The following is a 24,248-nucleotide window of genomic DNA, read 5'->3' as shown; positions in this document are numbered from 1 at the left end:
AATCCTGTGTGTCGTGTCAGCCAGAACACTGGAGCGAGTGAAATATTGCTGTAAGCCACGTAACAGGGGTATAGGCGTACTGTCCCTTGCAGTAAGTACTGTAAAGTCCTCCCTGTGCTTATCTAATTAAGCACAATGCCATGAAGACGTATGGGGGAGTTGATGTATATATCCACATATTCTTGATCTCGGCATTAGTTTAAGGTGAGTGGTCAGCTTTATGCCCTGGCCGCTGTACCCCGAGGAAAGCATCCGCGAATACCATTGGATACGTGAGTGAATGGATATCAGAGCAGGTTTGGACTCTGTGAAGAAGAGAGAAATCTCGTGTCTTTGCCAGGAATCGATAGTTAAGTTATCGGGATGCGTAGAATGCATAGAGAAAATGTTAAATTATATTTTCTTTAGGATAATCTCAAGGCTGTATGGGATACCTGGACATAAATGGAAGGGTAATTTGATTTATATGCCACTGGGACATTTTGTGTGTGTTAAAAAGCAAACGGGATTCCACTATCTCAAAGATTAGTTTCGATACCTGGTCCGATACTGTCGACAAAGCTACAGGGTGATTCACTCGGAGGAGGACCACAGGAAAAATATAGCGATGACGTAATAATTTAACCGTGAAGAAGAAATTCGGCAACACTGTGTGTTTTACAACTCTGAACCGGTTCCTGCTAACCCAGTCTGTGATTCCTCCTTCCATGGTGACCGTAACATATACGAACATCAGGAGTCGTGCCGCCTTGTGTCTGCAGGTGGAGGAAAGTCATTTCCAACATATTCTGTAATGCAGTTATCTTCACATCTACAATATATGTGTTCCCTAAATTTCGTATTTATAGGTAAATTACTGTGTGATATACTGTATAATAATATATTCGTTGCCTTCTCCAAGGGAATCACTCTGTAGCATGAACACACTGGTGTTATTAGAAGACCTCCATTGTGTAGTGTTTTAATTAAAAAATATCTTTTTTTTAGTTGAATTTTCTTACTAAATTTTGTTAATGGTCGTTGTGTTTAGGAATTATGGTGATTTGTTTTAAACAAAAGGGTGATTTACGATATAAACCGCATTTCCTGAAACGAGTTTCAACTGCACGGTACATGAATCCCTTTATTGTATAACTGCGTTATATTGACATAACTTAGGAACTTCTCACGTAGCTTGAAGGGCATGAAATGCATTGACTTTCAGCATTTTCTACTTCTTGTGTCAGCCGATGTGGAATTCCGTATCGATATCATAAAATCTGCTTCGTAAGTCAATCGATATGTAATTGCATATCGATTGGGTTACTGACGTCTCGGAGAAATCTACCGGCTTCATGTCCACGGCACAGTGCGAAGATAAAAACAGGAGATTCCTTTGAAATGTTGATAACAACCCAAAATGTGGGCGCATCAGAACATGACATTACATATCCCAGTACTACTCGTATTACTGTTTATTGTATAGTATATGTATTCTTTTATTAATATTAATTTACATAATTGTAGTTGTAATTGTATTCTTTATAGTTGTAAGTGTATTTTTATTGTATTTACTGTGTGCTAGTGTCCCCCTTGTTTTGTTTGAGTGTTGTGTGTTATTTTGCGTAATGTGTGTATTTGTTTGTGGTGTATTATTGTAGTACCACTGCCACCGGGCAAAAACCCATTTGTAGTTTAAATAAATAATATCACATTTCATATATTCAGTACAAAAAATATCTCAACCCATGTAAGTGTCGCTATTATTCATGTACGTTTTCATTCATAATAAAGTAATAGTACATTTGTCCCAGTGCTAAATTAATTAAGCACCAAGTCATGAAGACCCATTGGGCGTGGAGGCATAGCTCCACCATTCTTGACCTCAGCATTAGTTGGAGGTTGGTAGTCAGCTTCACGACCCAGCCGCTTTACACCAGGGGAAGAATCTCCCCAGTTCCCATGTACACGAAGCTGGTTTCTTCCCCAGAACCTGTCTAGATGCCGTAGGAAATAAAATTCCTTGCCCATGCCAGTACTCGAAGCCAGGGCTTACAGTCCTTCGCCCATTGGTATACCGACTGGGTTGTCCCGGGTCTAGTAACCAGCTGAAAGTCTCCCCAAAATTGTTTCCTCTTGGAATAAGTAGGCGGTATTTTATGCTACAAATAAATGTCACTATATAGTGATACGTAGAATCAATAATAATAATAACACCCAATAATTTTTTTGATATCATGTGATATGACGCCGGAAAGCCAGAAAATCAGAATTAAGACGTTCATCGCTAGGCAACGGCTCGATAAACTAGTTCCTGCGGAAATGTACACGCACGCAACAATAGAAGAACTATCGTTTCTATGCAAATGCGAGGTAAACACACTACTGTAAGAATATAATAATTATTATAATACAGTATTTTTGTGGGGGGGCTGCCCCGAGTCTATATAACAAGGTTGTAACGCCAGTCGCTTGAGATGGCAGTCGATGCTGACGGAGGAGAGAGGGCGCAGTGTGTCATATAGTGAAGAGGCGAAGTGTAATGAGTAGTTGTGTAAGTGTGCAATGAATCCAAACTCCGTGTATAAGTCTCGCACCCCACAAAATACGTCACAATTCCATGTCTGTGTGCCTGAACCTGATATCCTTAGTCATCGCAGGATTAAGGCGTGAGCAACAGAAACCTCCCGAAAGTAAAAATAAAACACACAGATTTTATTGAGATATTTGCTTCTCTAACATCACGAGAAATTATTTTGTATTATTCGTTATTAAAGAAATTATAATAAGAGAGATTTACCATAACCTAAATTTGTTTTTACTGAAAACGGGCCCCAAAAACTTTAAATTTTGACCTGGCCTTAGTAAAACTTCATGTAAACACAGTTAAGTGTCTCCCCGGTTAAGTCTCCTGCTGCAATCGAATCACTCACTCACTCATGGAGCTGAACCCTTCTTGAAAAGCTGCCAATTATGCAGCTACTCAAAAACTTCCCAGAATTTTATAAAACCCGAAGGTTCATTACCGTGTTAACAAGAGCCCTCCAGCCGTCCTATTCTGAACCAGATCAATGCAATCCATATCATCCAATCCTGTCACTCTGAGATCCATTTTAATATTGTCCACCCATCTACGTCTTGGTTTTCCGAGTGGTCTCTTTCCTTCTGGCTTTCCCACCAATACCCTATATGCATTTCTCCTCCCCCAATCTACGGTAGTCCAGTGGTTTCACAAATGTACAATCGCACAGAAAGGAAAATAATATGAAGTGAATTAAAATTCTCAGCTGGGGTTTCAATCTCTGCGAAGGCTTTCGTATCGCTTCTGAACTGAGGATGTGGGTTCTTCAGTGCATGTTGAAAGACCCTTCGCCCCAAGGACAGTGACGGTTATAACGTGAACCTGGTCTTACAGGTTCCTGATCCGGGGCGGAGGTCGTTCCCGATATTCAATTTATTTTATGGTCGAAAAGTGTCTGACCGCCTGTCAATATAATAAAATGTATTTCGGGTGATGAGCGTCTTCTCTGCCCTTATGATTTTTGCTTCTCTACAAAATCTTCTTGGTCTCGTAAGTGCTTTAATATAAATATGTTTTATGCATTGGAGATGAGAATGGTTTATATTTTCTGTGATATTTATATTCATTATAATTCATGTTCATTTAATAATTCATTTAGGGTCCATGTTACATAAATAATTCCGTCAGTATAATACATGTCATAATTATCATACAAATAAATTAGTTTAGTTTTTTTTTTATTTCTTGGAATGGGGTGAGATTGAGTCGAATTGGTACGTCGGCCACTAATTGACCTATTTTACCAGCTCCGGATGACATGATGAGAGTGGAGTAGTCGGTGGAATGAAAATTGGCAAGGGAAACCGGAGTACTCGGAGAAAACCTGCCCCAGTGCCACTTTGCTTACCACAAATCCTACATAACATGATCTGGATTCGAACCCGGGGCACCGCGGTATGAAATCGGCTACTAACAGCCTGAGTTATAGCACGACCATAAAACTGAAGTAACCTAAGATTAAATAATCCTTTGGTAAGAGCTTAAGAATTAGGCAATACTGATAGACACAAATGACAAAGTGATTGTTCCTTAAATATTAAATAGTTCGGCCTATATTACTAAATGGTAATATATATTCTATTTATACTAATTTCCCGGTTTCTATGGAGATTAAATTTCTGAGAACAGCAGTTTTAATATCAGGGCCTTATTTAAAAATTATGAAGTATTATGAAGTCTATATTCTTTTTGGAAAATACACTCTCACACATACCTCACGGGGTGACGTAGGGTTTGTAAAATGCCTGAAAAGGATGACCAAAATATAGACGGTGTTGCAAACAGGCACGTTAGATAACTCTCTATACAATACAATTGTTAATGTGCTGCGTGAACTTATGGCAATATGATATTCCGTCAGGAGAAGCACGCTTTGATTGCAGGCAGTACCAACTCTGCAGGCAGATGGATCTGCTAACAGTTTTAATTTTGTCGTCAGATTGCATTTTCACGAAAAAAAAAAACGAAGTGAATTTAGAAAAGATTTTGAACTTTTTTCTATATTTTTACAATGCTGTACGTTAAAATTGGTCTTTAACAATCGTGAAGCCCGCTTTAATATTTTAATGACATTGGCTTGAGAAAGAAGCACTTAAGCTTTTGTGGCAGATATAATTAACTCCATGGAGTTAAGACCCCTTGGAAATCAACCAGTAAGTCGGTCTGATACTAAAGAATTTCCCAACACCTTACGGAACCCGAAAGTACAATATTGTGTTCACAAAAACCCGCCACTAATCACTATCCTGAGCCAGATGAATCCAGTCCGCATTACCCCATCCTATTTCTGTGAGGAATAACAAAANCGGTCTCTTCGCTTGCGAGTTTTCTTATTTTTCCTCCTACCCTGAAGATGGAGGCGATACATTCCTCCGAAACGTCGGTTAACACCACATCTACACCGTGCCACATCCCAGAAGACTTGCTTTCTTCAATAACAAAATTTGTTTATATCATTAATGGCTTCAGAGTTTGCAGAAAAATTATTTTATCTGCTTAATATTTTTATAATAACCTAAACCTAAAAGAACAAAATTTATTTCAAGTAATTAACTTTAGCACGGACCGCTCAGTGCGCAGAGCATCTACTCTCGCTGCCTCAGACTACGACCCGTGATCAACACAAGACATAAAATACGATACATCATCCGAGAATGTAGGAAAATAGATTAGCAAACGTCAACTCTGCATGTTCTGTTTGGTATTTTACAAATGATTGTCCTCATAGACACAGACTGTCCGAGAGGGAATTTCTGGCTTTAATTTCATAGTCTATGGTTACCAGACAGTCAAAGGAGGCATTTCTTTCCATTCTAAAATCTGTCATATTTGTTTTAGCTTTAGTGCGCATGTGTAATAATTCTTACATAAACAGCAGGGGAGAACTAAAATATAACCCGTTTACTCAACGTATTTTTGTTTTGCTAGCAATTTAGACCGTAGATGCAGGGTAATCACAAATCATTCCTGTGACTTCATACTTGGATTAGTTGAATACTGACAGCCTCTGTGGTCTAGTTGTCATAGTTCCTGGCTACAGATCCAGAGATCCCTTTTTCGATTCCCGGCGTTACCAGATTTTCTGAGAAGTAGTGGGTCTGGAATGGGTTCACTCAGCCTCGTGAGGATAACTGAGGAGCTATTTCAAGGAATAGCGACTCCGGTCTATAAACCAGAAATTAAGGGCTGTGGGGATTCACTGCGCTGACCACGCGACACCCTCTATCCGCAAAAGCTGGCACTAACTTCTCCGACAAGCGGCGGTCGCTCGGTCTGTATAGTTCGCTTGCGGACTATAAGCCACGGATTTTGCATTTAGTTAATACTGGTTCTAGGATTATTTTACGACTAAGATTGAAATGCAGAAGGCGAATGACACTGGAAGAACGTTTTTCTGTTCGGTATATTGTAACATGGAGTACTGTTGCTATGCAACCACGGCAAGATGGAACATGGCTTTGCTTGGTAACAGCTCAGTAAACACGTTTCCGCGACAACGCCCAACAATGGAACTATTTTTGAGAGAAGGCATTTTCATTTGTGTCCAACCCGGGGCTGTATAGGGAGGAACTAAGAACTGCTCGAGGGATTTTCCTTGCAGAGGCCGGTTCGAATAGCTCCACCGTGACCTTGCGAGGCGTAAGGAAGAGGGAGGTCTCAAATCTGAAACAGTAAAATATGGTCGCGAGTCCCAGGGGACTCGGACCCGAGAAAGACTGCGCTAGCAAGAACCAGCATCATACACAAAAGACAGATCCGTCCTCTCGTCATATAGGGCGCCCCACAAAAACAAGACCTTAACTGTCAAACAATAATAAATATCTGGACATGAGCCCCAGATGGGGCTCGACATCAAGACTTACTGACTGACCGTCAGTCGCAATGAGACTTTGACTTTGGCTAGTGAGACTGATTGAGGAATTCAGGAATTAAGAGAGTGAATGAGAGTTTGCAGTTAAGTTGAGAAGACTTAATATAATAATACTTAATATAATAATAAGAGTAATAATTAATATAATAATAATAATAATATAATACAGTGAAATTTGTAGTGTCTAACTCGGTGAGACTCTTATAGTACCTGTGTTAGAATCCGATGCCAGGAAACAGATAGTGGAGATTTTAATAGACTTGTAATCGTAGTATCCCGTGGGGAGGCGGAGTCGAATACCTCAAGCGTTGTCCTGTGAGTTGTAGGAGGCGAACAAACGGGAACCCAGCGCTTAGGGGTACGCGTATAACTGGGTCACCTTGTTCTGGGGGGATATAAATACGGGGACCTGGTCCTCCGGAGTGGAGGAGTCTCGAATCTGAGACAGTAAAATGTGGTCATGAGTCCCGCGGGACTGGCACCTGAGAATGATTGCGATTGTAAGTGATCTTGAAGGCGGTAGTGGCATAACCGAGATCCTATCCCTGTATTTGCGTGAAAGGACTGAGGAAAATCACGATTAACCTCAGAATTTGAGGTGTTACGGACGATATTCGTACCAAATACCTACTTAATACAAGTCTGAAGCTGTGCCGATACGCAACGTGCAAATTTGAGTTCCGCCTTCAACTTTCCTTTTGAGTGCTTTCGGCCCAGTTAAATATAAATAAATATTTGGTTTATTTTTAATGATTCCAGTTACAGTGCAACGGTAGGAAGGTGCCTTGTCAGTTGATACAACAGGCGTTGTAATCCATAGGAATTAAAAAATATAAGCTAAAAATAAACAGTGTGAAAATAACATTTACACTTTCAACCCTTTCTTAATTTATACTTAAATTGTTAAAAGTAAAGCTATCCCTGTAACAGGCCGTGAAGGTGCATAGGGTTGTGAGACTTCAAGGCTCCCACATTTTCTAAAGAGTCGGCTCCCAGATGAAGGTAATTTTTTTCAGCCTTACGCGCCGGCCATTTTTACCCCAGAAGTATAACTAGTACTTATTTCTGTTAGAGATTAAGTCGACCCCAAGGCCAAAGTGCGGGTAGAAGGATTAGGTCAATTGAAAAAATCCACTTCATTTGGAATGGAACCCGCAACATTCTGGTTTGTAGCGTAGTGCGTCAACCAACTACGCTATCGCGTGCCCCTGTATTTTTCTGCACATTATTTCTCATATTTATCATAAGATTCAACTCTTCTCTCTACTATGTTTCGTACGAGGATTTAAACTTGTTCATGACTGAAGATGCCGATTTTGGAGAGAGTTTAATAATGAGTTACGTAACCTCTTGAACCACTAGAAACCTTGGATGCTACATGCCGGAAGATCGTTGCCTCGATTCCCGGTGAAGTGTTTGGATTTTACAATTTACCTAATCCTTCCAGGCGCACTGTGGCCCTGGGATCGACTCAGCTTCTAACAGAAATGAGTACCAGGAATCTCCCTGGGGGGGGGGGTTAAAAGGCGGCCGGCGCGCAATGCTGACAAACTCACCGCCATCTGTTGGCTAATTATCTAGGAAATTGGGGAACCTCGACGTCTCACAACCCTATGGCCCTCCACGGCCTGTTACAGGGATAGCTTTACTTCTTTTTACCTTAGTAGAACAGAGAAAGCCAAGCCACTCTGTACGGACGATATAATTAACGAAGACTAAAGTTAAAATGTTAAAGTTTCCCTCTCCGTAATTAATCACCAGACCATGAAGATATTCGGGGGAGCAGAAATATAAGTCTATGTAAGATAATGGCAGTGAGTGGTTAGCTTCACGCTTCGGCTGGTGTGTCTCGGGGAAGGAGCCCACGGTACTCATGGTATTGGAGGCTGGATGTGTCAGAGGGATTGTTGAGATGCTGTGGTGAAGAGAACAACGTCATGCCACTGCCGGGAATCGAACCTCCCTTCTTTAGTCCTGCTGCTCTTAGCCTAATCTCCGTATAGATTGACTTTCTAATATAATTAACGTTCTACCTTTAATTGCTTTAGATATTACCGAGACTTTTCTAATTATTTCTGTGCTGTTCTCACCATCAAAGTTCGATGTGAGTTCAATGGAAAGATTTACATAATATTTTAATATGTAGCTTTCCTCTTTTAGTGCAGAGAGCCAACAAACATAACCTCATTTATCTTTCCCGTTTCGCGGCGGATAACAAACTCCACAATTTTTTCTCCATTCAACCAGCAGCAAAATATCCAAAATGGATCTGTGGGGAAAGCATGTAACCTAGAGAATATTGTCTATGGTTGGTTCTTGTGTAATAATCACTCTGGCAGCAGAAGTGACACGCTAGGTTTTGAGCCACCTCGTGTGCCCCATAAGGGCGACACCTCCTGCTCTGATAGCAAGTCCCAAGTGAATAATTGCTGTATTCTGCGCCTGTTCGTCACAATCGCCACGTGGTGATAGCACCTGTAACAACATCTAGGAGTAGGGAGGGAGCTTTCGAACGACTTTGTCTGTACTGTGCATTCTTGAATTGCGGAGTTGCAGTAGAATCAATTAGATTTACGTAATTCATGAAAGATTTCACAGATAAATAAAGAAGGTACGTGTATAATAAAGGGCACACTGTAGTGTAGTTGGTTGAGGCACTGTGCTACAAACCAGGAGATCACTGTTTCGAATCCCGTTGAGGCCGTTGGATTTTCCACTTGACCTGATCCATCCAGCCGAATATGGTCTCTAACAGAAATGAGATCAGGAATCTTCCTCGAGGATTAAAGGGCGTACGGCGCGTAAGGCTGACAATCTCATCGCCATCTGTGAGCTGATTGTCTAGAAAATGTGGGAGCCTCGACCTCTTACAAACCTATGGGCCTCCACGGCCTGTTACATGGATAGCTTTAACTTTTTTAACTTTACCTCTTATTAAATACAAAAAAAGGTAAATCTATCCCTGTAAGAGGCCGTCGATGCCCATAGGTTTGTGAGAGGTCGAGGCTCCCACATCATAGGCTAACAGATGGAAATGAGGTTGTGAGCGTTATGCGCCGGCCGCCTTTTACCCGCAGAAATATTCCTGTTACTCATTTCTGTTAGAGGCTGAGTCGACCCCAGGGCTATAGTGCGGCTGGAATGAATTAGGCATATTGGGGGGGGGGAAAAAATCCACTTCATCGGGAGTCCGACCAATGACTTTTCGGCTTGTAGAATAGTGCCTCAACTAACTATTAAAAATACGGAATGTCCAAAAACACGCTAGAGTTTTAACTGTGAATATTTCCACTTGCGTTCAGATCTTCATTCGCAAACAGACGGTACCAATGTGTTCACACTAGCGCCTGTGTCTGTCGGCTGGTGGGTTACTCGTGGATTTATACAGCTTTCTGTCTTTGCACACAAGTCTTCTCCTTACGTGAAACCTGAGTACAGTCTCGATAAAGCGTATTTGTGGACATTTTATACAACAGTAAATTTGCTTGTTCTTGTGTCTCCTGAAGTTTCGTCACCGTGTTTAAACAACCCACAGTGTAGCTGTAATCTAGTTCATACACTCACACTCTCTATCCCTGAAATGGAGTTTAATCGTATCACTCTTCTACTTCTTGGTCTTCCAAGTTACTCATATCACTAGATCCAATATTACATTTGTTAACGCCGTCATGGTGATAGCTAAGGATTTTTTCCTAACGATCGCCATGTTACTTTTGTATGTTATACAAAACAAATTACAAAATGTGACGACGGCAATAGTCTCACTCACGGACCTGAGCCCTTCTTGACAAGCCGCCAGTTGTGCAGCTGCTCAAGAATTTCCCAGCATTCTATGGAACCAAAAGGTTCATTATCGTGATCATAAGATTCCTCCACTTTTCCCTATTCTGAGCCAGATCAATCCAATCCATACCATCCCATTCTCTCTCTGTAAGATTTTTTAATATTCTCCCACCTACGCCTTGGTCTTCCCAGTGGTATCTTTCTATCTGGCTTTCCCACCAAAATCTTACATGCATTCCTGCTACATGCCCTACCCACCTCATCATCCTTGACTTGATCATTCTACTTGGAGAAGAGTACAAGTTATGAAGCTCCTCATTATGCAGTTTTCTCCAACCTCCTGTCACTTCATCTCACTTCGGTCCAAATATTCTCCTCAAAACTTGTTCTTAAACACCCTCAGTCTATGTTCCTCCCTTAATGACAGAGACCAAGTTTCACACCCATACAGAACCACGGGCAAAATTATAGTTCATCAGAAAAACTTGTGCCCTGAGTCAGCCTAATCCGTTTCATGTTCACAGCCATTTTAGCATATTCTCATTTTGAAAAAAAAAATAAATAAATATAGGCTTATTAAACCCCTTCCCTATCAACTTTTGGATGCCTCAACCAATATTTATGAAACTTGATATGTGTATCTAATTGACGTGTTCCGGAAAACCGTATGCAACGGGATGCGCTCTATAAAGATTGGTATGTATATCATGACACGTGAGTCCACTTTAACCGCGTGCTTCACAAATTTCTCCCATGAGTCTGTGTCCATATACCCACCCCCTATCATTGCTAGGCAACGGCTAGATAAAAACGTCACCGCAGCAACGAAAACAAATGAAAAATGGAATAATTTTAATGCGTCATTCTATGCTGTCCGTGTCATGTCAAGGCTGACATATAAAATATATTGTGGCGTGTAGACCGGATACTGAGGCGTGACTCTGTAAACAACGGCCGTCTCTGGGCAACGGCTCGGTAAAAATGTTTCCGTTGCTAGGCAGCAGGTTAATAACGCAACAGTTGGACGTAACAGTAGAAGAACTGTTTTCTCCGTGATCGGTGCGGAGATGTTATAAGCAAGGGACAAAGATTGTTCGGAGTTAGTGATGCACGGATACTGTGAAGAGAGGACCTGAATGCGCGAATCTGAGGAACTCTACTATTAGAAGCCGTTGCCAGGGAACGGCTGGTGAAAAGCTTGGCGGATCCTTTGGTGATTTGTAAATTATGGAAATTAGCCGTGGCACTGTAATTGCTTGTAGTTCCGACCTTGTGTATAAGTGGTCAATAAATCGATTCACTAATTCATACCTCGTCTATATTTACACGCATACTACGTGACAATACAACGGAAGGTCGCGGGTTCAAGTCCCTATGAAGTTATTGGATTTTTTTAAATTGACCTAATCCTTCCGGCCGCACTATAGCCCTGGGATTCACTCAACCTCTAACAGAAATGAGTACCAGGAATTAATTAAATGATTTTCCTGGGGATTAAAGCGCGGCCAGCGTGTGAGGCTGACAACCTTACCGCCATCTTTGAGCCGATTGTCTAGATAATGTGGGATCCTCACCGTCTCAAAACCCTATGCGCTTTCACGGCCTCGTACAGGGATAGCTTTACTTTTTTTTTTTACTACGTGACAATATTCAGAAAAAAAAACACACGACTTCAGAGAACTTGTAGATTGAAAACGGGAAACTTTTATTTTGCTACTTCCCCATTGTCATGCATCTAAGTTTATTAATCTTAGTAATCTTTTCAGTATGTTTTACGACAATTATTTTAATGTTTCTGTGGCCTTTGGATAAAGAAACACGTTTCCTTCTTATCATGTTTCTAAGGCCACGCCATAGCTTAAGCGGTTAGTCACTGGCTTCTCACTGCGGCGGCCCGGTTTCGATCCCGGGTCTGGTCAAGTTGGATTTGTGGTGGACAATGTGGCGCTGGGGCAGGTTCTCTCCGAGTATGTCGGTTTCCCCTGCCAATCTTCATTCCACCAATTGCTCCACAATCACCCTCGCCTATCATCTGGGGTTGGTTCAATAGGCCAGAAGTGGCCGCAGTACAAGGGACTTAGTCCCACCCCACTAGCAATATCATGTTTCTGTACGAAATACTTCAAAACTGCATTCCATAATGATAAGCACATTATCAGTTACTGAGTGTTTTCAGTGAAGAACAGGAAGCAAACCTGTGGCACTAATTTGCGGAACAGAGCGTCTGATAAGACCTACCGAAAATGACGCTGGTTTTCACGTTAGACATTCTGCATGTCGCTCAGAACACGTAATAAAAGCTGCTGTCCGTTAAGTACAGTTGAAATGCGCGCGCAACGCGAGTCAATGAAACTTCTGAATTTACGATTACACTGCAAGTACAAATATAGCCATATTTGAAGAGTTCTATCTTCTGGGATATACTGCAGTGTAGTCTGCCGAAAGTCAGCCGATATTTCGGAGGAATATATCGCTTCCATCTTCAGGTTCTGCTTGCCACCTACTTCCACGCTGGGATCTTGATTGACTTATTCTTTGACCTCGAAGATGGAGGCGATATGCTCCTCTGTAACATCGGTTGAATTTCAACGGACTACACGGCGTTATGTCCCAGAGGACTGAACTCTTTATAACCACCGGTGTCAAAACCTCACATCCTACTTCATCACACCTGTTTTCCTTCTGAGTTGCAGGTGTTTGAAATCCCGCATTTCTTTGGTAGGTAACAAGAAAGTAAAATTGCCCCTGTGCTTATGGGGGATTGGATATACAGATCCAGAGTTTCTTGACAACGGCGGTACCTGGAGATGAGTGGTTAGCTTCAGGCCTCTGCTGCTTTATCCCCGGGGAAATGTCCACGGTACCCACCGAATAGTAGGTTGGGTGGGCCCCAGAGCCGGTCTGGACGACGTGGAGAATAGAAAATTCTTGACCCTACCAGGACTCAAACTCCGCTCCCTCGGTCGCCCAGCCCATAGCTCTCGCTATGCCGGCTCCTATCTTTTGGTAGATCATGTATAAAACGTAAAAGTAAATTGCCCCTCTGCTTAATTACTTAAATACTATGCCATTAAGACATACGGGGGGAGTGGCTGTATAGGTGCACGTATTCTCGAGGTGAGTTGTCAGCTTCACGCCCTCGCTGCATAACCTTCGATACCAATTGAGTAGGAGGTTGTGTGAGCCCTAGAATCAGTCTTGGAGAAGTAGACAAACATTGCTTTCAGCGGGGCACTAACTCCAACATCTGGACCGTCTAGCCTGTTGCTAATCACTGTGTAGGTCCTATATCCTCCGTCCCGTCTGTCTGTGTTCAGCTTTTGACCTCGCCTCAAATTGTTCTGAGCTGTCTTGATTCTGATAAGGCGCTCTGTAGTATATTGCTCATCTCCCAGAAAATATTGGAGCTATTGTAACGTTTTCAGAGGCCAGAATTGATTCCTTCTTCAAGATCGTGGTGTCTCAAATCACTATTACTAATAGGTACATGAAATAGAGATTTTGGGGTTAATTAAGGCCTTGGGCCGCGCCATATCTCAAGCGGCTAGTCGCTGGCTTCCCATCGCAGCGGCCCTGGTTCGATCCCGGGTCTGGTCAAGTGGGATTTGTGGTGGACAAAGTGGCGCTGGGGCAGGTTTTCTCCGAGTATTTTAGTTTCCCCTGCCAATATTCATTCCAGCAATTGCTCCACAATCACCCTCACCTATCATCTTGGGTTGGTACAATAGGCCAGAAGTGGCCACAGTACAAGGGACTTAGTCCCACCCCACTAGCAATAAAAGAATAAAAATTCGGGCCTTGAACGTGTGCACGTGAGTCTTACCGACATTCATTTGCAGTTTCTGGTAATAACAAACCATTTAAAAAAACATATTACCGCAGTTCTTTATTTCAGGATCCTGGTGCAAATCTTTAATTAAAACGTCTCTGCATCCACAGTCCGTCAATAATGCAACAATTGTTTTTTCACCATTTAACACTTCCCAGAACATGTTTCGACCATAGACGGTCATCTTCAGGTGTTTAGTTGCATTTAAGACACCTGAAGATGGCCATCTATCGCCGAAACATGTGTTAAGTGCTAATGCAACAATTGTTTATTCACCATTTATCGACGGACCGTGGATACGTAGACACATATTAGCGCAGTCTGGTCAAACGAAAAGTGTCACCTTTTCAAGGAAACTGCTTTGTATTAGGCTTGTTAAGAGCTTGTTTGTAATTTTCTCAGTATACAGGCAGTACTTTTTCCAAGTGTTAAATTTTCCAAGCATACGTTTTCTTCTATATATCTTAATATTTACAAATTCAATTTTTACCTCAGAGCGAAAACATCGATTATCCTTATAAAGACCAACTGTTTACTTTGAGAATCGTACGAAACACACAAATACAATGTTTGGGAAAAAATTTAGAATTTCTATGGTCAAATCAGGTTTTAGGCCTATAGGTGTAATATAGCCTATCTACTGGATCTTAAATTCTTAAATTTTCTTAAGGGTAATAATATATTTCAGCATCCTGTTGAACTGATGCATCACTAGTCCACTTCTTTCCGTCTCTAATAGAATATAAACTTTTATTTTAAATGTCTTTACAATCACATTTTAATTTTATAATTATAATGACATTTTAAAATAAAATTTGCGTTGACTTAGAGACGGAAACAAATCGACGAGTGATTGTCTTAAGGAAACAATACGTCGGTTTACATAGGCTAGTCTCATATGATCTGATGTTCTCCAGCAACGAGTGTTTAGATGGCCGTCTTCTGGTATGTGATACCGTGTTGTTTGGTACACAAGTACGAACGTTCAATTTTCTACCCTAAAATTGGAGGCAGAATATTCTTAATCCACCTGCTCAAGCTGTTTCCTAGCTGGCGGATTTTTACCCCGAAGATGGAGGTGATATATTACTCCGAAACGTCAGTTCTTCACGGTCTACAGGGAGGCATATCCAAGAATACGGCATTCTTCATAGTCTACGCCGTGAAACCCTCAAATCTTCCTTATCTGAATATGGTATCTTTTACGGCTGCTTACTACAGAGTCTCGGGTTCCATCCCGGACTTCTTCATATGAGAATTGTGGTCCATGAAATGGTGACTAGATTCTTCTCTGAATTTCATAAATTTTCCCGTGCTTATCATTATTCCACCCTTCATATTAATATATCACCGCTCCTTGTGGTGCGCTATAGCCCTTGCTAGACAGCATATCATCAGATCATAAGCGTTTAATTTTTAGACCCTGTATTTGGCTAGTTACAGAATAAGGGATTTGCTTAATTTTTAGTCAGTTTTCTTCGGATATTTTTACGCACTCAATAATTGATAGATTTTGATGTTTACGTCCTTAAAACCCAGCCTGGTTTAACATATTAAAACTGCATTCTGCCCACAGAGTGCATTTCTGTCTGTATAGTTCTCAACGGAATTATTTCCCTAAATAATCTCAACTCGTTGATCTTTGTAACGGACAGGTTATAAGTTTCATGTAAGTTGCGGAATGAATTTTTCATATAACATTTAGAATAAATTCATTCTTTAAAAGGTTAACTTACGTTGGTAACGGAATTGTGTTATACTCCGTCCAATGTGACATATAAGTTTTTACTACCTGAAAACTTATCTTCCTTACATGTTTCGGTCCCTACGGACCATCTTCAGAGGGAACATCATTACAAACTGAAAACTACCATCACAAGAGGTGTTTTGATTTAAAATACATACACTTATATCCTATAAAGCACAGAACGCATAAAGTCGAACATTTCACAATCACAGCAGCTTCCTGGTATTGTAAAGTTTTTAAAAGTTTCTAGATGTTATTTAAAAAACCTTTATTGTCAATAGTTAAAATTTTTAAACCACGTAGGTTCCTGTCCGTACTCCTATGGTCCTTCTTGTGTAGGGCAGATTCTGTGCCGCCTGTCTATCTTGATGAGGAGGTTCTGCAAATATATTATGGGTATACTTGATGTCGTCCAGGGTTTGCTCGTGGCTTGCTGTGTTATATTCATTTATACAGAAACTGGGGGACATCTGAATGCCGAAACGAGACAGGGCCTACAGCTTCTAGTAGACTTTACAAAAATAATCAGGCTGTAAAACAATACTGAGTCAACTTACCCGAATCCAGCCTGTCTTCAGGACTTGCCAGGACTCCATCTGTATCTCTTTCGGCTCTGCTGAGTCCTCGATCGTCCCTTCGGCCCCTCCCAGTATCATTAAGTTCTTCGGAGGGCCGAAAAACGCCAGAGAAACAAGCTCCTGGTGTATGTTGCTGTTGCGAGATTGCCGTCTTGTGTTGGTGTAGCAGTCCATTGTTGGCATAGCTATGGTAGCGATGTTGGAGTAGCAATGCGTATTGGAACGCTGTAAGCGACGGAGAGATTGCAGCGGCTGTAGGTAGACACGTCTGTGCTCCGGGAATTAAGGCGCCCGCAGTGCACATCCGTGTGAATAGGTGCCCTAAATTACTGTTTGTGTTTGGATTTTGAGTTTGGGTAGCGAAATTTGGGGGCGGTGGATTGAAATGTCTGTCCATAACCAAAGTCATAATATTATTACTCTTGTGATATTATAGGACTATCGTAAATTATCTTATAAATCTTCAGATCTTATAAGTTCGTTAATAATTATCCGATATTATTATCGTTAACCCACTAATAGTGACGTTTTTCCTGTATTCTGACGTTTTCTGTAGATTCGATATTACGACCACAAATATGAACTTCCGCATAAATTGATATTGACGCACGTCTTATATGTTCAGTCGCGTCAAGAAAACTAATTATTATCTTCTTTGGGACAATTTTTCCGGTATTAATTCGTAAATTTGTATTGCTGTATGTCCTCTCAGTAAATTGTGTCACGAAATAACACCGAAAAGGAGAAAAAAATATGTCACACAGCAAACAAATTATATTGGAATTAATTTTTATGTATCTTTGTTAAAAGAGTTTTATTTGTCCTGACTCTTCTTCAAGGTAAGTCTGTCACGTGAAAGTTACGACTTTTGACACCACAACACAAGATAGTATATTCAAATGCGATGACTTTCTTCACAGCTTGTGTTTACCACACCACACGAACACAAATGCGTGTAGATACAAAACTCTGTCACTGACGACTAAGAAACTAACAAGCACCGTCGCTTCGCTTTGTTTTTGTTATCGTCTAACGCAGATAATGTCTGAGTTCCCACACGCACATGTGTTTTGTTCGCCCGGCTTGCTACAATGTATTTTTTTTTTTTTTTTACTCGGCAAGGTCTCCGATGAGCTCCCGCTGCTACTGCACACTTTAACCACGGCCTGCATATGATTCTGGCTTCATTTTCTGAACCATCTGTTCCCCATTCTCCCCCCATTTCTCACAGATTCAACCCCCACCACCACATTTATACATCACCCAATCACAAAAGTGACTAGGAGGAATAAGCATCTCTGATTCGCCATCGCTTAGCAACCTCTCATCGTCCCGTTTGTACACGTCACGCCCCTCTGGTACTAAGTACCAAGAGGGCCATGCCCACAAATCCCTGTTCATCATTCCTTTTTTTTATTTATTTAAAAATAAACTGTTACTATCTCTTTTTATATTATATTTTTTGTCTACTAGTTCCCCTTACTTGTCACACAGACCCGCCGAGTAGCTGTGGTGGTTGGGTGGTATTTCAGTAATGTTTCCAAGTAAAGAGAAGGAAGATATTTTGGAACGTAAATTAGAAGATTGCTTTATTGCTTAAGAACGGTGAAGGATGAAAAGGGGGGAGGAAAAAAATTGCGACATGGTTTCATTTTCAATTTAATGGAGTAAAATGAGAAAAGAAAAACGCAATCTTTTTCACAGGTGAAGTAGCGCTGCGTTTGTAAGCCCTGGACACCGGTTCGAGTCCAGATAAGTTCGGAGGAGAAATTTTGCAAACATGACCATACTGAGTTGGATATTTGATGATCTCACAGCGTTGGCTGTGTCGAGGAGTCGGACTGTGATAATGTCAACCAGTCCATAATCAAATCATTATACCGACTGAGCTATGACAGACTCAGAAAGCAGCCCACTTGCTCTTTATTTGGTTATCGACTGAGCCCCTCCCTCTCTCGTAGTCATTGCATACCGAACACTCTTTCTCGTGGGATAAGTTGACCGGAACGTGAAGTCCATGTCTTCCTACTTTCAAGGTTATGTAAAAACTGTTTCATTTTTGACATATAACGCCATGTTCAGTGAAATTCTAACCAATATTTCGGAGGAACATAAGCCTCCATCTTCAAGGTCGACGTGAAAGCCATGAAAGAAACCAGCAGAGAGCAGGTAGTAAGGCTGCCAATGTGATATGTTTCTCCGAAACGTCGGTTGACTTTCACAGTGCTACACAGAGTTATGTCGCACATGATAGCACTGTTTATGACCATACTGAGATTTTATTATATTCTTATTTCGTGTAAATATTGTAATTATTGTCAAATTTAATTTAAGCAATGTGCAAATTTTCAAACACTCTAAATCCTTTGTATATTATACATATATAATTTTTCAAATATTTATTGGCTTTCGGGATGCGGTTGGGGCCCAATATTAGTGACTGGCCAGGGCTCCATCTTACCCCATGAGACCCTCAATGGTAGGGTACCATTAAAAACAGATATTTTGTGTGAAGCTGTGAACTGGATACTGCGATGGACACCTGTGAACAAGGTCATGAAACTTCGTGTTCCAAAACAGATTAGGAGTTTCTTGAGCAGCAAAGCTACTACCAGCTTCTAAGAGGTATTCTGCTCCAAGTATGCCTGATTGGGAAGGTGGTGGCTGTGGGAACATGGGGTGAGTGAAGGGAGCAGTTGCACCGGGTCCCGTAGGCACGGAATGTCCTGCTTCACTGATATAAGAGGAGTCAGCTGACGCGGTTGCTATGGAAACGACTAAATAACCGCGAATCAAGTAAGGCGGTGATATCACTATACTTGCTATCTGACTGGAAATTTGACCACGAAATTTGTTCCCACCAGATATTCTTAAGTAATAGGACAAAGAACTTCCCTTCACTCAAATGATTCACTGTTCGTATCTGGAAAGGGATACATAGGAAATTCGATTATGCAGTGTTGCCAAGGCTACTTTTGTATGAATAAATTAAACATCTTCCTTCTACACCGATCTACCCATAATATTTTCTTCTTCTGAGTCTTCGAGCTAGGCCTTACGAGTATTTGTAGGACCCTGGATAGCTCAGTTGATAAAGCGACTGGCTGGACGGGAGTGAATAGATTCCCGGTAGAAGAAAGAGGTTCATATCTGATTCACAGAGCTGGCACATGTGTCCGGAGATAAGGACAAGCTCTATCGATTGAGCCCACCTGAGTAGGTTATACCTGAAAACGGAGACAGAATTCAGTCACCGAAATATTGTGTTTTCAGACATAAACAGGACGGTATTTTATAAAAAAAAAAAAAAAGGACGATAGATAATATTCAAAAACGCAATATTTGTACTAATTTAACTGGCTGGAAACATTTGCTGATAAGTGCTTTACGACTATAGGCCAATTTGATGGCGTAAAACAGGCTTATTTGGTTACTGTAAGATTCCAAAAACAAATGAACAATATGTACAGAAAATTTTTAGTAACCCTATGTCTCGTGAAGTTCTCATGTCTACGTTTGCGTGCATGATCGTCTGTATTTGCCTGAAGAGGTCTGAAACCGGTTCTTATGAAAACATGCCTACTAATTTTAAAAAATGCTCTTTAAATAAATGATCTAATATACACGCAAGATGCAGAACAGCTTCACTATGTTGACTAGGCTATAGGCTGGACTGTGGCTGATGTAACGTGGTTGGCTGAGGCACTATGCTACAAGCCAGAATGTCACGCGTTCGATTCCAGATGAGTTTATTGGATTTCTCCGATTGACCTAATCCTTCCAGCCGCGCTATGGCCCTGAGGTTGACTCAGCCTCTAACAGAAATGAGTACCAGGAACCTTTCTTGGGTTAAATGGTGGGCGGAGTGTAAGGCTGACAACCTGACGGCCATCTGCAAGTCGATTACCTAGAAAATGCAGGAACCTCGACGTTTCACACCCTCTGGGCCTCCACGGCCTGTTACGGGGATAGTTTTACCTTCCGATTTTATGGGCTAGACAACCGACGAATCGGAATTTGATTTCAGGCAGATTTTTCTGTTACTCAAAGAGTTCGCGTCAGCTGTGAAACTAGTCCAGCTCAGTTCAGGAATGCGTGGAGCTGTACCTACACTCCCAGATACACCTTCATGGCGTGATGCGGAATTAAGCACAGAGACAACTGTATCTCTTACATTTTACCTAGATATCTAAATATATATGATAACCGAGAAGGAAATTCATTTTTCCATCCTGTAAATCAAGTCTTGTATTCTGTGTCACTGTGCCTCCCATTACTCTGCAGGCTACATGAAGGTCTTTATGTTAATAAAGTATCTGTAAGAAATCGTTTTGTCTTGTAACCTACTTTGACATTGAGTTGAAAAACAATGAAGAGATTGTATTCAACTAATTAGTAAAGTTATTACGTTCCAGCGAACCTTTTCTCTTTTAATAGAGGAAAATTTTGCTCATGATTTATAAAACACTTTCTGTAAGTGGATTACGTTCCCCAGTGCATGACTAGCTCCTGAATGAATTGGGGAGAGAACATTTGGTTTTTAGGTTATAATAAACTGTAGTTCCGTCTCTCTCCGCTCGAGGCGCTACGTCCTAATGACAGGGAGTAACCCTACCTCGACAGCGTGCAGGTTCCCCATTATTAAATATTCATTACAGCGATATTCTCAGCCACTTATCAGAATTCAAGAATATCTTTTTTATATGCTAAAAATGTACATAATATAAAAACTTCACGTCAGTAATGTAGCAGGCGGTTAAAGGCAGAAAAAAAGGACGCCTCTGTGGTCTAGTGGTCAGCTTTCCTGGCTACAGATCCAGAGGTCCGGTTTCGATTCCCGGTGTTACCAGATTTTCTGAGAAGTAGTGGGTCTGGAACGAGGTCCACCCAGCCACGTGATGATAATTGAGGAGCTATTTCGAGGAAACAGCGGCTCCGGTCTAGAAGACCGAAATTAACGGCCGTTGGGATTCGTTGTGCTTGGAACATATTCACTGATTCACCACCAAGAAACGGGCTGTCTATTGCATAGCAACGGCTGTACGTGCTACAATATTATGACATTATCCATGCCGGCAATAGAACCAACTCGGTAGCTCCTAGACAAAATACAACGCAGAGCATAATGGCAAGGAACTAGTTCGCTCAGCCTGCCGTAGCCCCTGCGTTTATTCGCCAGCGACAAGGAATTCGATCCAATGTCAGGTCACGTGGGATGTATGGTGGACAGAGTGACACAGGGGCAGGTTTTCTTCGAGTAATTCGGGTTGCCTCTGCCAGTCCTACCTTTCCAGTTGCGTCACATTCATTAATAATTCTGTCATCTACTTTATACGCATCGATACATCGTCGTTAAATAAAAGTAAAAGTAAAGTAAAGCTATCCCTGTACCAGGCCGTGAGGACCCATTGGGTTGTGAGACGTTGAGAGTCCCACATTATCTAGACAGTCGGCTCAAAGATGGCGGTAAGGTTGTCAGCCTTACGCGCCGGCCGCGCTTTACTCCCCAGGAAAATTATTTAATTAATTCCTGGTACTCATTTCTGTTAGAGGCTGAGTAGGCCTAAAACCCAGGGCCATAGTGCGGCTGGAAGGATTAGGTCAATTGATAAAAATCCAGTGACCTCATCGGGATTTGAACCCGCGACCTTCCGGCTTGTATCATAGAGCCTCAACCAACTACGCTAATGCGTGCCTAAATAGCCAACTTAAATAAAGAAATTCAGAAAATTAACTCAGCGATACGCTTCTCAATTATATTCGACAGGTGCCTGGTTTCGAACTGGACACAGATAATTCTGAACGAGATCACGCTTTATTTTCACGGATCCCTCCAGGAAAATGCAGGGATATTTTATTGAAATAAGCTAATTTTTTTCAATTTTTCACCTATTAATCGCCCTAACGTTTGAAGCTATAGAACACATGCTGCTGACAGCGACCTTAAATATGCCATAAATACAACGACGTTGATATCATAATAGTTTTCACTATTAGTACAGTCCTAGTCATTATCTGTATTTTACTCAGTACAGCTCTTTCTTGGCTAGATGTGACAGTTCGAAGACCCTACAGCACATTCCGAATAGTAACGGTAAAGTTGTCCCTGTGCTTAACTAAGTAAGCACTATGCCATGAAGGCGTATGGGGGAGTGGATTTATAGATCCACATTTTCTTGACCTAGACACTGGATAGAGGTGAATAGTCAGTTTTATGCCCTTGCCGCTTTACCCCCGGGGAACAGCCCCCGGTACCAATTCGATAGAAGTCTGGGTGGGGCCCAGAGCCGGTCTGGATGAAGTGGAGAAGAGAAAATTCTTGAAACTGCCGGGACTCGAACTCTTGACTCCTCGGTCGTCCGCCCGCAGTCAGTCGCTATCCCGGCTCCTCATTCCGAAAAGACAGCCTGTAGTTTCTAACCGCATACAAACTTTCACATTTCACTCTATAAAATTGCCTATTTCAAGTTTACTTTTTTAACTTTTATTCATAGTTTCTTTATTACACATGTAAGTATTCGCTTTTAATCGGATATTAATATTTAGTTTCGTCTAGTTCTATGGGCGCAATAAGCGTTACGTGACAACCTAATGCTCTTTGCTAAATAATTGGTTTCACAGTGCAACATACGAAATACGGACGAAGCCTCCCGGCATAATTATATAGTTACCTTTCTTAACACCAGGTGCACGCATGACACCTGTGAAGCATGGAAGTTCACATTAACCAGATATAAAAAAGTTACCGTTGCTTCGAAACATAAAATTCACTGTTTAGACACAGTAACAACTACACCTCAGTCGGTATAGCAACTGGCTATGGGTTGGACGATAAACGGGTCGGAGTTAGAGTCCCGGTGGGGTCAAAAGTTTCTCTTCCCCATATCGTCCAGATCGGCTCTGGGGCCCACCAAGCCTCCTATACGTAAAATAGGTACTGGTGGGGGGGGGGCTTTTTTCAATGGGGGAAAAGCGACAAGGGCGTGAAACTGACAACTCACCTCCAGCTAGTGCCGAGATAAAGAAAAATATGGATCTATACATCCAGGTCCCTATACGCCTTCATGGTGTAGTGCTTAATTAATTAAGCACAGGAAAAATTTAATGTTTCTTTACATATTAATATTATTAACAGCACTATCCATGAGGATGTAACGCCGTGTAGTCCGATAAGTAAAGAACAAGATATATTAAGCGAACTTCTTCGTTGTTTGTATAGCGTATATTCTACCCTGAAGATGGAAAAAGTGCGTTCCACCGAAATATCAGCAAACTTCTGCGGAAGTGGGGAATTACATCCCAGAAAATATTTCCCCTTCATAATCTCCGCTGTAAGAACTTCAGCTTTAACGCAGTACACTTATGTCTCGGTAAAGAAAGCAAATGGTGAAGCTGTCCCTGTAACAGGCCGTCGAGGCCCATAGGGTTGTGAGACGTCGAGGTTCCCATATTTTCTAGACAATCGGCTCAAAGATGGCGGTAAGGTTGTCAGCCTTACGCTCCGGCCATACCTTTACCCCCAGGAAGATTCCTGGTACTAATTTCTATTAGAGGCTGAGTCGACCCCAGGGACATAGTGCGGCTGGAAGGATTAGGTCAATTTAAAAATCCAGCGACTTCATCGGAAATCGAACCCTCGATCTTCCGGCATGTAGCATAGTGCCTCACCAACTACGCTGCCGCGTGTCCCATTATTATTCGGTGGGGATGTTAAATAAGTTATTTTGATGTGACAAAACTTGATGGTGATTTCCCTGCTATCTTTGGGCCCCAATATTGAGGGCTTCAGCAGTATTATAAGATAAGACAATTATCTAGGTAAGGAGATGGACCATGGTCAGAAATTCGTGACGGTACAGACCGTAAGGAATGGGTATTTA

At 41.5% G+C, this 24,248-nt stretch overlaps 1 protein-coding gene across 1 annotated transcript in view; it reads right to left on the bottom strand.

The window, feature by feature from the left end:
• The window catches only part of LOC111866493 (homeobox protein unplugged), a 32,381-nt gene extending 14,916 nt beyond the window's left edge, over positions 1-17,465 (bottom strand). The window contains exon 1 of the mRNA XM_023855489.2: positions 16,348-17,465. Within this exon, the coding sequence (XP_023711257.1) occupies positions 16,348-16,777 (430 nt within the window). The 5' untranslated portion in view covers positions 16,778-17,465. The remainder of the gene's footprint in view (positions 1-16,347) is intronic.
• Positions 17,466-24,248: the final 6,783 nt, after the last annotated feature.

This window comes from Cryptotermes secundus, unplaced genomic scaffold, assembly GCF_002891405.2.
Source record: "Cryptotermes secundus unplaced genomic scaffold, Csec_1.0 scaffold375, whole genome shotgun sequence".
NCBI lineage: Eukaryota > Metazoa > Arthropoda > Insecta > Blattodea > Kalotermitidae > Cryptotermes > Cryptotermes secundus.
Note: the sequence above shows the minus strand (reverse complement) of the source record. Positions and strands in the feature narration are given on the sequence as shown.